We start from the raw sequence: 16,174 nt of genomic DNA, 5'->3' as shown, positions 1-16,174 counted from the left end.
GTCACTAAATGAATGAGGATTTGGACTCAGTTCTTATGTCAACCAGCAACTGGGACTGAAAAGCCTAATTATGTTACCATGAAGTACCTTCTGTGCCAGATATGTTTTTTTCTTTTTTAAAGAGACTGTTCTTCTACGTTTTACATATGCCAGATGCCAGGTAATGTAACTCTCATTTCCTAACAGGTTATGAAAAGTCTCATTAAGAAACATGTGAAGGTTTAACTTAAGTTACCTAGACAATAAAATAAGCAGACAAACCTATATATATAGTATGGAAAAGTCTACTAAACTGGCCTGTACTCTTCAAAAATGTTAAGGTCATGAAAAGACCAAAAAAAAAAAAAAAGGCTGAAGAACTTTTCCAGATTAAAGGTTTAAGAACCATATAAACTAAATGTAATGCATGGTCTTGGATTGGATCCTGGATTCAGGGGATACTTATCAAGGCTACTATTAGACCAAGTAGCAAAATTTGAAATATGGATTATATATTATTACATAATAGCATTCCATTAATGTTAAATTTTCTGAATTTGAAAATATACTGATTACATAAGAGAATTCCCTTATTCTTAAAGTGTTTAAAGGTAGGTCTGACGCTTGCAATATCCTCCCATATAGTTTGGCCAATTAAAATTACCACTAAATAAAAAATAACTATAATATGTACCTACAGAATGAATGATAAAGCAATTGTGCCAAAAAATTTAAACAATTAGTGAATTCAGATGATGAGTGTATGAAAGTTTACTTTTTAAAAGGATTTATTTACCTTTAGACCAAGTGAAAGGGAGAGAGTGAGTGTGTACAAATGCTGAGAACAGAGCCCAACATGTGGCTCAATCTCAACCCTGAGACCATGACCTCAACTAAAACCAAGAATCAGACACTCAACTGACTGAGCCACCCAGGTGCCCCAAAAGTTTATTGTATAGTTTTTAAGTTTGAAATGTTCTTGAAATAAAAAGCTTAAAAATATATATATACTCACTTAAAATAGAAAAAAAAAACATTGTATCAATTAAGGAATTTGGCAAAGTAACTCAAGACAAAAACAGCCTTTTTGAAACAGGAGTTGTGAATAATTCTTGGACAAAGTTATGGGAATAATTAAGAACAAGATCTGCTCAAGGTAAAATGCCTAACATAAGGATACATGATACTATGGAAAAGATACCTGAACAATTAATTTTAGCCATCCTAGAAAAATTGTTTGTTCAATGTTATAATAATTGTAACATTACTGTATATGAAAACACTCACACAGGAAGAGAGGACCTCCTTCCTCTGTTTGTCTTCTTTGCAATTACTGGAGTTCCAAAATGCTCTGGATTTGTTAAGGGAAGCTGGTCAAGTGTCTAGATAAGGAACAACAGACAAATTAAATCACATTTTACCTTGACATTGACATTCGAAGTTTTTCTTTAAACTCTTTTAAGATTTTATTTATTTATTCATGAAAAACACAGAGAGGCAGAGACATAGGCAAAGGGAGAAGCAGGCTCCCTGCAGGGAGCCCAATGTGGTACTTGATCCCAGGACCCTGAGCCAAAGGCAGATGTTCAACGACTGAGCCACCCAGGTGCCCCAACACTGGAAGTTATTCAACCCAGAAAGCCCATCCAAGTTACCCTACCTCACTCTCAGCAAAATGTCTCTCTCCTTTTAGGCAAAGTGAAGTGCGTCTCAGTGTTCTCTCATCACCATCATCAAACACTACAATAAGCAAGACATACCAGAGAATTTATGCACAGTAAGTAAAAACTCCACTGCAGAGGATGCTATTATTGCTATTTATCTAGGGCTTAATATTTATTTGTAAGAACATTATTTGTTATTTTGCAAAACTTTTTAAAATGAACATACTACATTTTTCATTCTGTAGCTGCCAAACAGATGCAGGTTAAATGACTGCCCTCAAATGCTTATTGTGTATCCATTCACTTGTTCAATTTCTATCACTACAGAACCACCTTCTTGAAACCATCAGCAGTCTGGTCAGAACACAGATTATTAAATTATCTTTAATCCTATAAGAATGAGCAAAAATCTGGTTTTAAAAAAAGTATTATGAGTTTGTTCCCAGCAGTTATCAATGAAGTATCTCTGACTTCCAGAAACTATTTGCCTTCAGGTCACGCTTCTTGGATTACTGGACTCTTCCACTTATTTAAATGATAATTTTCTATAGTAGAAATACTGGCTGCCAAATTCTAAAGTCATAAGATTAAACTCTTTCTTTTTTTTTTTTTTTTTAAGATTTTATTTATTCATTCATGAGAGCCACAGAGAGAGAGAGAGGCAGAGATATGGGCAGAGGGAGAAGCAGGCTCCCTGCAAGGAGCCCGATACGGGACTCAATCCCAGGACCCCGGGACTATGACCTAAGCTGAAGGCAGATGCTCAACCACTAAGCCACCCAGGTGCCCCTAAACTTTTTTCTTTTGCTAGAAGAGGATATAAGAAGTGTAGAAATAAAGGTTGAAACAAGGAAATATCAGAAAGATGAAATGGTTTTTAATTAAAAAATCAGTTATAAATGCACAGAAGCTTCCTCAAAAGCTTTTATTTTTCCTACATTTAAAAAATATCATACTACATGATAACTTTTTTTACATATTTCAGGGAAATGGGGGTAAGGATTTAACATTTTATCACTTTTATTCTCCATATAACTAGCTATTTATTTTTATAGGTTTAACTTTTCAGAAATGTACTCTTATTTTAACATCTAACATTTACAAAGTTTATTAAAAAGAAAATGCTCTCAAAAGACACCTGATTGCCCAGCATTATGAAGAAATAAAACATAAAAAGATGGAATCCTTACCTCAGGTACTTATAATGCAAAAATCAATAAGTGTTTGTGTATCTTATGAAAATAACATTTACACAGGAAAGCATATGCACACAAAAATAATTAAGATTTAATCCTAATATTCATAATTCTAGCTGCTTTTTCATTGTAACAGAGTAAGTTAGTGTTAAAGGGAAATTCTAAATCACTTTGCTTTAATAATATTTAATCATAAACCTATTTTTCTCATGCTAAGAACTTATGTGTAAGAGCACTCCACTTCTTCAGTATTTATCTACCTCAGTCAGTTCTTGTCTTAGACTAAAGACATCTAGTTTAAATTCTCTTACATGCAGGAGCCAATGCAGAGAAAATGAAAAGTTCCTGAAGCACATATTCAGAGAACCATAATGTTGCCACAAGAGGAGCTGTGTTATACACTGTCAACGATGCAGAAATTAATGACCACCTGCAGACACAATGACAGGATAAAACACAACATCCTCCAACAATTACATTACTAATCTACACGTGATTAACAATGCTCTAAACATTTGTAATCAAATTACGATTCATAAGGTGTCCTCAGGTCTAATAAATAAACCACTGTTCTTTTAAAAATTCAAGATCACGAAATTATTGTACCAAATTTAAAATAATTCATGTATTAATATCCGTAAGTACATTAAATAACAGAACCTTAGAAGTTCCAATTTTCCTTAATGCCTACAATATGAAAAAGATGTTAACAATGGATATACACACTCATGCAGTTAAGAGGCATGAGGAAAGAAAATGAGACTATAAGACTAATCGATAATATCGAATTTATGCAACAAAATGTTTTCCACAATGTTTCATCATTAATCAATGGCAGCCCCAAATCAAATGTTCTGATGAAAAATTAACAATATCTTTAGCTTTTTTTTTTTTAAATAATCACTTTGAAATAAATCAGATTTTTTAAGGGAAAAATGCATTTCACTTCAACATACTTTATCATGGATAGAAGTAATGTAAGAACCAAAAACAACTTCTCAAAGGGAACTATGGTACCAACAACAATTTTACAGTTTTTCATAGGAACACTTACAACGTTAAGTGAACAAAGAGAAACAATTAAAATTTTTAAATTTAGTAATTTTAAATTATTAAATTTATTTTTTAACACCTAAAACTATAAAAAGGTATGTATTTAAGTATTTCAAACAAGTTTGGGTTTTTTTTGTTTCGTTTTAACTTCAAACAAGTTTGAAAAGCTATATAACCATTCAAGATTTTCTGAAAGACAGAAAACCCAACAACAGTCATGACATCCCTGATTATCAAAATCATGAGGAAGTTCCACCTATATGAAGCATCCTCTCAAACTTTAATATTAGAAGTATCATATTAAGAACAGCAAAACTGCAGGCATTGAAGAGTGACTCTGGCAATTTGATGAGTGAAATAAGTAACTGGTGTATATAGTAAATTTAGTTCTTTTTAGTTCAAGATGTATACTACAGCATGCCAAGAGTAAAAAACCCAGACTATAAGAATTTAGTAATTCGGGGATCCCTGGGTGGCTTCGCAGTTTGGCACCTGCCTTTGGCCCAGGGTGTGATCCTGGAGTCCCAGGATCGAGCCCCAGGATCGAGTCCCAGGATCAAGTCCCACATCAGGCTCCCTGCGTGGGGCCTGCTTCTCCCTCTGCCTGCTTCTCCCTCTACCTATGTCTCTGCCTCTATCTCTGTGTGTGTCCATCATGAATAAATAAAATATTTAAAAAAAAAGAATTTAGTAATTCTATGAAATGTTTTATACTCGCCAAAACTGGCATCTGAATAGACTATTGTTGCAGAAGAGTACAAAAGTGATATCGCTAGGGGTGCCTGGGTGGCTCTAGGTTAGGCATCTGCCTTCAGTTCAGGTCATGATCTTGGGATCCTGAGATTACCTGGAGATGGGGAGGGCGGTGTCCCTGCTCAGCCTCTCCCTCTGCTCCTCCCCATTGCTGTGCTCTCACTTTCTCTCTCGCTATCTCTCAAATAAATACATACAATCTTTTTTTAAAAAGTGGTATCTCTATTATTATATGTTACATATAGATACTAAAACTTAATTTGAGGAGAATGATAAAGCTAATGTTGATCGTACTAGACAAAACAATGCCTATGCAAATAAACACACAAAGCCTAACTCTAAACTGTTAGAATTAAAAGAAACAAAAGAAACAGGGATCTAACTACTAAATACAAAAGCTCTACCTGCGATTGTAGCACTGTTAGATGCTGGAGGATAGTAAGATAACAGTAAATTAGCTAATTATATCTTTGGAGAGATAAAGTTATCACTTATTAAGCTTCTATCATGTCCTAATTCTCACAACAGCCTCTGCAAGGGAGGAATCACTGTGCTTCTTTTATAAATAAATGGAGAATCAGAAGGCTGCAGTTTCATTAGGGAGATCAAAATGCATAATAAAGAGGTATGAAGCAGAGGCATAAAATGAGCATAAGAGGGGCACCTAGCTGGCTCAGTCAGTAAAGCATCTGCCTTCAGCTCAGGTTACGGTCCTGGGATTGAGCCCTGCATCAGGCTCTCTGCTCAGCAGAGAGCCTATTGCTCCTTCTCCCTCTGCTATTCCTCCTCCTTGTGCTCTGTCAAATAAGTAAATGAAATCTTAAAAAAAAAAAAAAGAATGAACATAGGAGAGAAAGTCAAGAATTTTGACTTTACAAAAAAATATTATACCTGTGTAAAGCAATTATAATACTCATATATATACATATATATAGTTTTATGTTCATACTTCACATAATAGAATATTTTAAAATTACATATTTTAGGTATAACCAATGGTTCTGTTACATAAAATCATCTGTGATACAGAAGTCCCTCTGCAACCAAAGTCAAAAACTCCAGAAATTAGCACTCAAATGTATAATGAAATGACAAAATATCATAAGAATGCTAATTCTTATGGAAGGCCATTTAAATAAGTTAAAGTGTATTACAGGAACGGATAGATTTCTGTTTGCTTAGTACTTTTTTCTTAATTATTTTCTAGTCAGTGGAATAACCACCTGGTTTTGAAAACATTTGTGGTCGAATTGGTTTTTAAAAGTCTTGTCATAAGAGGTTCTAAATTAAAAAGCCTTATAAGAGGTTCTAAATTAAAAAGCCTTATAAGCCTGCAGCACTTTCTACATAAGTCAGTCCTTTCACCAGTTTAATCCAAACCTCTTCTACTCTATAAACTAGAACTTCCATGAGATCTGAACCAACTGACATACAAAACATAACTATAAGGCATGAAAAAATCCTGAGTCTTAAAAAGCATTTGTCACAAAAAAACATAATCAAATAGATTTTATTTTTTTAAGATTTTATTTAATTTTTTTTAGATAGTGTATACATAATTTTTTTTAGATAGTGTGTGTGTGTGTGTGTGCAAAGAGGGAGAGATCTCAGGCAGACTCCATGCTGAGTACAGAGCCCGACACAGAACTCAATTTCATGACTCTGAGATCATGACCTGAGTGGAAACCAAGAGTCAGATGCTTAACCAACTGAGTAACCCAGGCACCCCATAATCAAATAGATTGTAGTGTAAAATTTAATAGATTATATATGTGCATATGCATTTTATACGTAAATTACTAAAATTAATAATAATTCTGTCCTTTACATTTTCCCATTTTTCAAGTACAATGTGGTTTTTAAGACTTTTTAAATTTATTTATTCATGAGAGACACAGAGAGACAGAGAGACAGAGGGAGGCAGGGACACAGGCAAAGGGAAAAGCAGGCTTCATGCAGGGTGCCCGACGTGGGACTCGATCCCGTGACCCCAGGATCATGCCCTGGGCTGAAGGCAGTGCGAAACCACTGAGCCACTCGGGCTACCCGTCAATGTGTTATTTTTATATTCCAAAAAAGGGAAAGATGAGTAGTTTTAGAACATGTTATTGACAGCTGTATCTACCAGGAGTTAATGGCAACATTCAAGTGAAGATACAAATTCCAATCCTAATTTTGATACTTTTTGAATGACCAGAAGGATAACTATACACTTTCATGTATCACAGGCTCCTTTCCATTCTTGCAAAGATAAGAACTGAGAAATGAATGAACTATGCTAGGAAGCACTGTTTTATGATACAAAGAGGAACTATTTCCAAGGCTCAAAAAAAACCGAAAAAGATCCATAAACTGGAGCTATTTATTATTCAACATTAGAGGAAAAGGTATTATTAGATTTTTAAAAATTAGGTTATATTAGACCTATAATCTCTTTCAAAATTGGTTATTTAGCTATCATAGGAAAAACACATATTATATATTATCAAACTCATTAGATAACTTTTGATCACCAATGATCATATAGCTCTTTTTTGAGCCAAGTCAGTAGGATGGTATCCTCTTCTTTCATTTTTAATAGTCAAATTTTGAGGTCTCTTAAAATAAAAAATTGATATGGAGATCATTAATACTTTCTAGAACTTTCTGATCCACCTATATAATACTTCAATAGAAATTAGAAATCAAGAAAAATTTCAGAAAAAAGGAATTAAACTCAACAGATAGTAATCACTCAATTAAAGAAAAATATAGAAGGCACGGGACCTGTGAGAGAGGACACATTTTATTTGACATCTTTTAACCTCATTATACTTAATTCATTCTTTATATGGGCTACATCATTCAATACCTAAATATTCATTATAGCAGAACGCTATATTGAACATACTTAAAGTGAACAGTGCTTTTTAGCATCTTAAATTTTTTAGGTCACTTGCTATCATTACACAGATGCAAAAAACTTAAATATTTTGAACATTTCTCCTGAATAAGTCTCTGTTTCTCCAAGTAGTGACTATTTTACTAAATGTGTACTACCTGCATTAAATTCACCCAATGTAATTATAAAAAGAAAGATTCTTGGGTTGCCATCCCCAGACCTATTAAATTGAAGAGATTTGAAATCCTCAAATCCTCATTTTTTAAAACAAGCACCAATGATTCTTATGTACACTAATGCCTGATACACGAATTACATGCAATTAAGATTCTAAGATCTTTCAGAACAAGAATTATACAATTTCTTCTGTAATTACCTATCATAGAAAATCACCATAGAGAATGCTCAGTAGCAACTAGCTTTTAGAATGCTAAAACGCCATTCATATAGAGGATAAAGATCTGCTATTCTGGAGTGCAGAAGCCCCAAATGCAAAAACCTGAAAAGTTATCACCTCTGCAGAAGCATAAGCATTGTATAAATAAAACTGCACAAGTACTATCAATGCAACCTTGATATCAAATACCAAATAGAAAGCAATACAAGTATTTGAACATGCATTATATAATCTTCCACAATTTTGCATATATGAATGCCTATAATTTTTACCACTAGTTTAATATAGTACAATTGTATTTACTTGATCTCTAACAGTTAACATTAAACTTAGTTTTTAAATCTCTAGCAACTACCAACAGCCACAACCAAGCTTCCTAAAAATACGTAGTTCAGAATAACAGCACCGATGTGAACCAACACCAATTTCTAGGAGGCCCAAGAAGAATAAAAATAGTTAGAAAACAGTAGTTACATACAAGAAATTGGTACTACTAATAGAAGCCACAGAGTAAGACACAGGAAGCAGAATTTTTAACCAAAGCATGTTCTTCACAGCTTCAGTAATTTGCCTGAAAATGAATGATTTTTACCCAAAGTAACAAATCACGTAAAAAAGTAAACCTACAGGATCAAAAAAAGTAAACCTATAGGATTATTTCTTTTCCTTCATGAAGGAAACCACGCTATAATTACACCACTTATACCAGACATAAATGTAAAGACCAAAAAATGTTATAGATGTTCAGAGTAAAACAAAAGGCTGGATGTTATCCACAGGACTGTGTTGAATGTACTGAGATGTGGAAATGTTAATCATTGCTATTCTCAATATAATGACAGCAACTATATACTGCATTTAGGTTTTAGCTTACATGTATTAAGTCACTTGTTGCTGCTCACTACAATAAAGTTTTTTAAAGCCAGTGTAAGCTTATGTAGCTTATGTGTAAGCTTATGCATTCACATTAGTAGCAAATATATCTTTCCTGAAAGGTGTTATGGAGACTTGACGAGACCAAAAATCAAAACTTAAGCTATGATCATCTAGATTTGAATCTACTCTGGCCAGAATTTCTTTACTCTTTAAATTCTGTGGTAGCATCTATATTACCTTATGCAAAACAGGTAGCAATATAATAAAAGATTGCAACTGTACAATCTTAATCGTAATTACAGGAAAAGTAAAACAGTCTGATTACTTACAATACTAACTTGTATCGACTTTCTAATGGAAGAAAATAACCATATAATTTGATGTTCTTGAAAATAAATAATCTAGGTAGCCTAAAAAAGAAATACATTCTTGGATGAAATAGCCACAAGCGATCAAAGAGGTAATTATTATTTTTGTTAGCAGCAGATGTCATTAAAATTTTAGCCAACTATATCCAGTAAACTGACAGAACACATATTTCTCTGCCAACATGATTCACTATATACTTATAAAATAAAGGTATATGGAACTCCAAGTTAGGTCCTATGTATTAAATTAACTACTTACCCACAGTATACCAACTAGCATCTGTCAACTTGCTGATAATGGCCTCCTGAAAGGATCCATCAGATGTCCTTGTTTCAACAATAGCTCCAACCTAAAACACAGCATCAAAATTTCATTACCAAAACAAAACAAAACAAAACAAACCCAAAATTTCATTACCAAATTTAAAGAAACAAAATCACTCCCAACTATATGACCTGGATTAAAAAGAAAAAATATCTATGATAATTCTACCATACATTCACATAGATCTTTATCATTTATAGTGTTGATATATTTATCGTGCAATTTGAATGCCAAAACGCTTTGGCACAAGTTAGTTATTATTGCCCTTATTTTACACATTGAAATTGTGGATCAGATGAGATGATAAGAACCCAGATTCTTAAACCTTACTTCAGAACTTCTGTACTACATCACACTGCCTTCAAGGAAACTGTGCAATTTAAGCATAAAAACCGTAAGAGCAAGACTAGCTTTAATTTTCTTTCACAGAAACACTGAATATTGGATTCAGCATTCATATTTAAGGGATCTTTTAGACAAAGGTTCACCTGGAGAGAAGTGGATGGACCAGCTGACCTTCCAGCTTCAGATATTTCAGTATATCAGATATTAACCGAAGCGGTACTCTGACATAACAAAGATTACATAAACAAATGGCCAGAAATGGAACAAACACAAAATAGGTACCCACTAAACTGAATTATGGAGGCAACATACTTACTTGGTAAGTTAGAACAACAGAAGATTCATCAAAGTTATGATACTAGTATATTACTTAGCAGGCTAAATATTTCTAACAATGAAAAAAAAAGAGGCATTCAAGATTTCAAAACAAAAAGTAGCTGAAAACTCATGTTTATATATACTAAGTTACCCTCTGTAAGATGATTTTTCTTTTTTTTATTTATCTTTCTAAACTAAGGATACAGCCAGTGTAATATAATTCATTACATTTCATTTGTATTTTTGTTTCCTGATTAGCATTCTTATAAATTTTAAAACTATCTACAAATGTAAAATTCAATAATTTATGCTATGTATTTGTGATTTATCATTACGGATTTTAAACTGCAGAACATACGTACTCTTAAAGGACCCTTTACTTGGTCATCTTGCACCAATTGTGTAGTATTATCCTGTTTCAGGAGTACCTGGAAAACATTTTTGCACAGTAATTTGTATGTTACTTTTAAAACGACATGTTTGTGATGTCTTTAATCTATGCGTTTTTAGCATCCTGTGCTTACTTCTGTTTTAATACTTACTACACTGTCTTATATTTATGTTTATTGTCTCTGTCATTAACTGTGAGCTCCTTGAGGGCTAGAATCCTTTTTCATCACTATATCTCCACCAATTAGCAAATGTCACTGAATATTATAGGCACTTCATAAATGTTTGCTGAATTAATGAACTATACAGGATTTATAATTTGTAGTGATTATTGTAAAAGTTTAAAACTGCCTTCATTGTTTCTTATCAACAAGTTATAAAAGGTTCCGTCACAAAGTATATAAAAAAAAACAGTATCAAACTTTATTGACCACACGCAAGGTAGACAAAACCAGAACACTGTTGGTCCTTAATAAAGTAAACCTAAGTAATCATGATATGCAGTTCAGTTACAAATAAGTACTTTTTACTATAAATTCTCCCAAATATACAGTGTAATCATTCATGTAGTACAAGTACCCAAATACGAAAATTGAAATTCTACATAATATATGTTTAAGACCTCCCCAATCACTGTACTGATTTAAATAAATGTATCAAGAGCCACAATATTAAAAAGTTTAAATTCTCAAAGAAGTCCAAGTAAATATTTAGTAATCAAATCTCACATAGCTGACACGGTAAAAAGGCCAAATGAAACAAAAAAGAAATATCAAATTATATTGTAACAATACGTTAAAAATTTCACCAGCAGTTCAAAATTTAAACAGAAATCGTATAATAATCATGGATACAACACAAATCATACTCTTCTAGTTCAGTAGTTCTCAAACTTCAACATGCAGCAGAAACTCTTGAAAGGCCTGTAAAAAAACAATCACTGGACTCTCCTCCCAGAGTTTCTAACTCAGTATGTCTGGGGTCTGGACCTGAGAATTTGCACTTCCAACAAGTTCCCAGATGAGGTTGATGCTGCCAGTCCAGGGCCACACTTAAGAGAATAACTCCTCCAGTTCATTTATTCATTCACCATATTTTGAGTGCCTACTATATATCGAGCACTACTCTAGGCACTGAGGATAGAACAAGTCAAACATTTCCTCCTTTTATGGTGCTTAATTCTTGTAGGAAAAGATCAGATATGGAAGTGGAAAGCAAATTACAAAACTGAAAGTACAACATGATCCAATAACAACAACAATAATAATAGTGTTATGGTAGGCACTGTACAGTATCTGACAGACCGTATCAAATCTCTGTGGTGTAGTATCAAAGAGGACATTCATCAACTTTATTACATAGCTCAGTAATGTTAGAGATGTTTATAATAAGATTATACTTGTAATCCAAGTAAGATTATTAAAAACATTTATAGGAAAACTACTGGACAGACAAAAATATTAATAGTAGCTTCTGAGAGTTAAGCTATGGGTATTAATCCTTTGGTACTTTTCTGTATTTCCAAATAATGTACAGGAATAATGTGGTGACTTTTTTCTGGTCATAAAAGCATCTTAAAAATAAAATTCTTAAATCATCTTTAATACTGTCTTGAACACAATTTCCACTATATTATTTTTCCTAATCACTTGAAATTGTCTCTACCTGAACATTATGAAAGGGAGGAAAATAGATCACAACCTAAGTAAGTGTGCCACAACAGCAGAGAGCCAAATAAAAGGAAGTCTCATAAATATGGTATTTTCAGAGAAGCATTTTGGAATAACTTCTCATTTTGAGTTCTTTATTTCTTAATGTGCTTTCCCTATAGATTTGTATGTAACAGTGCTTTCACCTGATAATGAGTCAATAAGTGAAGTAATGATTCAGTAAAATATTTATTTAAAGTCTCCCCTTTTCCAACTCTCTTCAATCCAGGTTGCATTAAAAAAAAAAAAAAATTTACCTTAACTTTTACCAGCCTTTTCACAGTCTTAATTTTTGCCTCACAGAAGGCACCTCGGTACTTGGCACTGACGTCAGTTCCCACTGTCAGGTAGGCAGGCTCATCCGCCGCCTGATGAAAGAACATAAAATGTGAATGTCACTACTACTTTTCCCTCCTCCAACTTCAAGCCTCATTAAAAGGTTCTGTATTTAAAGTAGTAAAAACAGGGGATCCCTGGGTGGCTCAGCGGTTTTAGCGCCTGCCTTCGGCCCACAGCATAATCCTGAAGTCCTGGGATCGAGTCCCACATCAGGCTCCCTGCATGGAGCCTGCTTCTCTCTCTGCCTCTCTCTCTCTCTCTCTCTCTGTATCTCTCATGAATAAATAAATAAAATCTTAAAAAAAAATAAAGTAGTAAAACCATTAATATTGTTTATGAACATTATTAATAATTTGGAAAATACCCCTAAAGCAAGCAATTACATTCCTTTACTACATAAATTATATCCTGACAACAAAAAACACTTTAAGTTGTAACTGAGAAGTACCAGTAAAGACATATGTTAATCTTCAGATACAAAATGTTTCAACAATTCTATAATTTATGAAATGAACATATTTTAAAAAAACAAACAGGGGCACCTGGCTGGCTCAGTTGGTAGAGCATGTGACTCTTGATTTCAGGGTGGTGAGTTCAAGCCCTGTGGTGGCTGTAGAGCTTACTTGAAAAATAATAACACAAAATATTAAAAAAAAAAAAAAAAACCTCCAAAACCAGAAAAGGCATATTCACAGTAAGTGTCCCATAAACATTAAGGTATTTACTTATGGCCTAAAAATTTTGTTTTCAAATTAAAAGAAATACTGCTGTTAAGATTAATGCTAACAATACCTAGTTAAACGTTTATTGATATAGCTCCATTAAGGCAGTATCTTTTTGGATACAGTATAACTGCACCAGATAAGAAATGAAGCTAATCCTTTCGTCACATAATAAATAATGTGCATAAGGAGAGCATTATTTGGGGGAATCATTGGCTAAAAGCTACATTAAAGAAAACCTAAGTCTAAATTCAGCTGATAAATGCAGAGATACGAACTAATGGCTCAAAACTTGATGCTGTACCTAGTTTATCACAGTAATCTTTTTGGTATATAAAATAAAAAGTTTTACCAAAAAACATCTACTCTTAGCAAACAGCCATGATCAGAATGATACACTGAAAGAGGGAATTTCATTCTACCATTCATTTTGAACTTGACAGTAACAGAATGATTGTTATTCTAAGTTTGCCATTTTACCTATTATTTTTTTCAAAAGTTAAATGTATTCACGTAGGCTCGATTCAGTATTGCTAAGTGCAAAGGTAACAGTGTACACTTCAGAAATGACACTTTTGAGTAGAAAATGACTTTTCCTTTTCCAATAAGTTATCCCAAGTAACATTAAATAAGATAATGTGTCATTTCCTGGAGATAGAAAGAGAAAGTTTGGAGAAATGCTGTGTTTCAGAGTTTAATATGCTGAAACAGTAAATGAGTAAGGAATCAAGAACCTTTTCAAATTAGTGCATTTCCGAATAACGCAACTCAAAGAGCAACACTTTGGCAAAAAATATCTGACCTGAAACATTCAATGCCACTGCACTAACACAATGCTACAACTTCCTTTCCCTTTAAACATCACAAAAGATGTCTGCTCTATTAGCTATCTTCAGAAGAAGATAACTTTTAGGTTGAATAGAGGTTTTAAAATATTTATTATAATGACTGAACTAAAACAATAGTTTCAGTTCACCTTCAAATATCTTAGCTACAGAATGTTTCACAGAAAAAACGATATCTCCCTTACACAATGTATACATATATATATATACACATATATATTCTTTCCTTAGCAAATCCTACTGGCACGGAGGAAGAAAAAAAAAATTTCAAAAAAAAAAAAAATCCCCCAAAGAACCAAAACAGGACGAAAGCTTTACTTCTGCAAAGGTTGTGCTGCCAACACAGGAAGTGTTTAAAAATACTAGCCCAATGGACAACAATGGAAAGGCTGGTGCAGCCTTTCCAAAGTGCTAACTGCTTCAGAGAGGGGCCGGACTGACTGCATTAGACACAATGATCATTTCTCACCCTTTCAACACGTCCTCGGTTTCAGAAAGCGCTGCTTGGGTAGAGGAATCAATTGTGAGTAGGGGAAAAAGAAAAAAAAAAAAAAAATGACATTCCACAGTACCAGCCTCACGACAAGCAGTGTCCAGGGCACGCGGTTCCAGAGGAGCGCCGAGTCCCCTTACCTTCATTTTTACTGGCGATCTGTGGGGTTCCAGCTCCACGAGAGCTCGCTCCTCCGTCGCTAGAACCGCGGGGAAGGGAAAGACAAGCACAGAATCAGTCAACAGAGGGGAGCGACCCAAGGAAAGAAAGTAAACAAACGCCAGCGGGGAGGGGCAGCACCCTCACCAGCGGAGGGACAGGATCCCCCGGAGGACAGCCAGGGACGCGGGAGCCGAGGAAGCAGCGAGAACCCCTCGGGCGCCAAAGGGCAGCCCGCTCCTCCCCGAGTTCGCCAGCGGCCCACCGCGCCCCCGCCGCGCTCGCCACTTTGACCCGAAACGCTCAACTTGGAGCCCCGGCACCGAGCGCTCTGGGAGAGGGCCGGGGGCCGTCTGGGCTGCCCGGCTGCCCCCCCAGGCAGGGGCGCCGAGCTCCCGCTGCCTCCCCGCCCCCCCCGCCCCGACACCCCGACTTCGGCCCGCGCCCCGCCTCCCCCGCTCGGCCCCCTCGGCCCGCCCCGGGCCCGCGGTGGCGGCAGCGGAGTGTCACGGCGCCATTGCTATCCTTCCTCCGCTCTGCACCATGTCAGAAAGGAGAAGCGCTCCTTCGCCGATGGGGCAGGGGCCGCGGCCTTCAGCCCGGAGGCGCGAGAGTGAGGGGAGACCCGCGCGAGGCGGGGGGCTGGGGGGGGCGGAGAGGGGAGGAGGAGGGGAGGTGGCCGGGAGAGGGTGTGGGAGGGGAGGGGAGCCGCACAGCGGCAGCCGCCGCCTCCTCCCCGCGCCCGCCTCAACTTTTTGTACAGCCCGGAGAGGTACCTGCCCCGGCCCCTCTCGGGTCCTGCCACGGACTCCGGCGGGGAGGACGCGCCGCGGAGTTGGGGGCCGGCTCCCCCGAGCAGCCCGCTCCTCGCCGCGCGGAAGCAAACTTAGCGGCGCGGCCAGCCCCACAGCCATTTTCCCGGGGAAGCGGCCGAGGAGGCGGCTGCGCCGGCGGTTCCTGCAGCTGCCGCGGCTGCTCCACGCCTCGCCCCTTCCCCTGCGCTCGCCGCACCGCTTGCCCAGCACCCCCGCCCCACCTCCGAAGCTCCCAACTGCACCGGGACCCCGGGCAGCGGCACGAGCTGCTGCTGCCGCTCCGTCCGCTCAGTATCCCCCACTCCCCTCCTCCCCACCTACCAACTGCGGGCCAAGTGCGCGCTGTCAGCCCCCGGGTCCTCCGCCCCGCTGACCCCCGTGGGCCCCCGTCCGGGCAGCACCGCTCCCGGCCGCGGCGGCAGTTCCTGCGCCCAGTTCCCCACTCGCCCGATTTACTGCCACAATCCACCAAATAACAAGCTGTTGAGCAGACTCGCTTCTACACGAACTCCCATTGGCTGCCCATGACGCCGAAGAGCTTCGGATT

General features: G+C 36.8%; 1 protein-coding gene across 5 annotated transcripts in view; it reads right to left on the bottom strand.

Moving 5' to 3' along the window:
• ARID4A (AT-rich interaction domain 4A) overlaps positions 1–16,112 on the bottom strand; it is a 67,086-nt gene extending 50,974 nt beyond the window's left edge. Inside the window, exons 1-7 of one of the 5 annotated variants that reach the window (XM_026000609.2) lie at positions 15,949–16,112; positions 14,794–14,852; positions 12,512–12,622; positions 10,518–10,583; positions 9,427–9,517; positions 1,640–1,719; positions 1,267–1,361 (exon numbers count right to left, since the gene is read on the bottom strand). In XM_026000609.2, the coding sequence (XP_025856394.1) occupies positions 1,267–1,361; positions 1,640–1,719; positions 9,427–9,517; positions 10,518–10,583; positions 12,512–12,622; positions 14,794–14,799 (449 nt within the window). In that variant the 5' untranslated portion in view covers positions 14,800–14,852; positions 15,949–16,112. Of the gene's footprint in view, positions 1–1,266; positions 1,362–1,639; positions 1,720–3,150; positions 3,264–9,426; positions 9,518–10,517; positions 10,584–12,511; positions 12,623–13,135; positions 13,216–14,793; positions 14,853–14,959; positions 15,183–15,948 lie in introns of those variants that run through there. The other 4 variants (XM_026000611.2, XM_026000610.2, XM_072761652.1 and 1 more) reach the window with 4 other exon arrangements.
• Positions 16,113–16,174: the final 62 nt, after the last annotated feature.

Source organism: Vulpes vulpes, chromosome 6, assembly GCF_048418805.1.
Source record: "Vulpes vulpes isolate BD-2025 chromosome 6, VulVul3, whole genome shotgun sequence".
In the NCBI taxonomy this organism is placed as follows: Eukaryota; Metazoa; Chordata; class Mammalia; order Carnivora; family Canidae; genus Vulpes; species Vulpes vulpes.
Note: the sequence above shows the minus strand (reverse complement) of the source record. Positions and strands in the feature narration are given on the sequence as shown.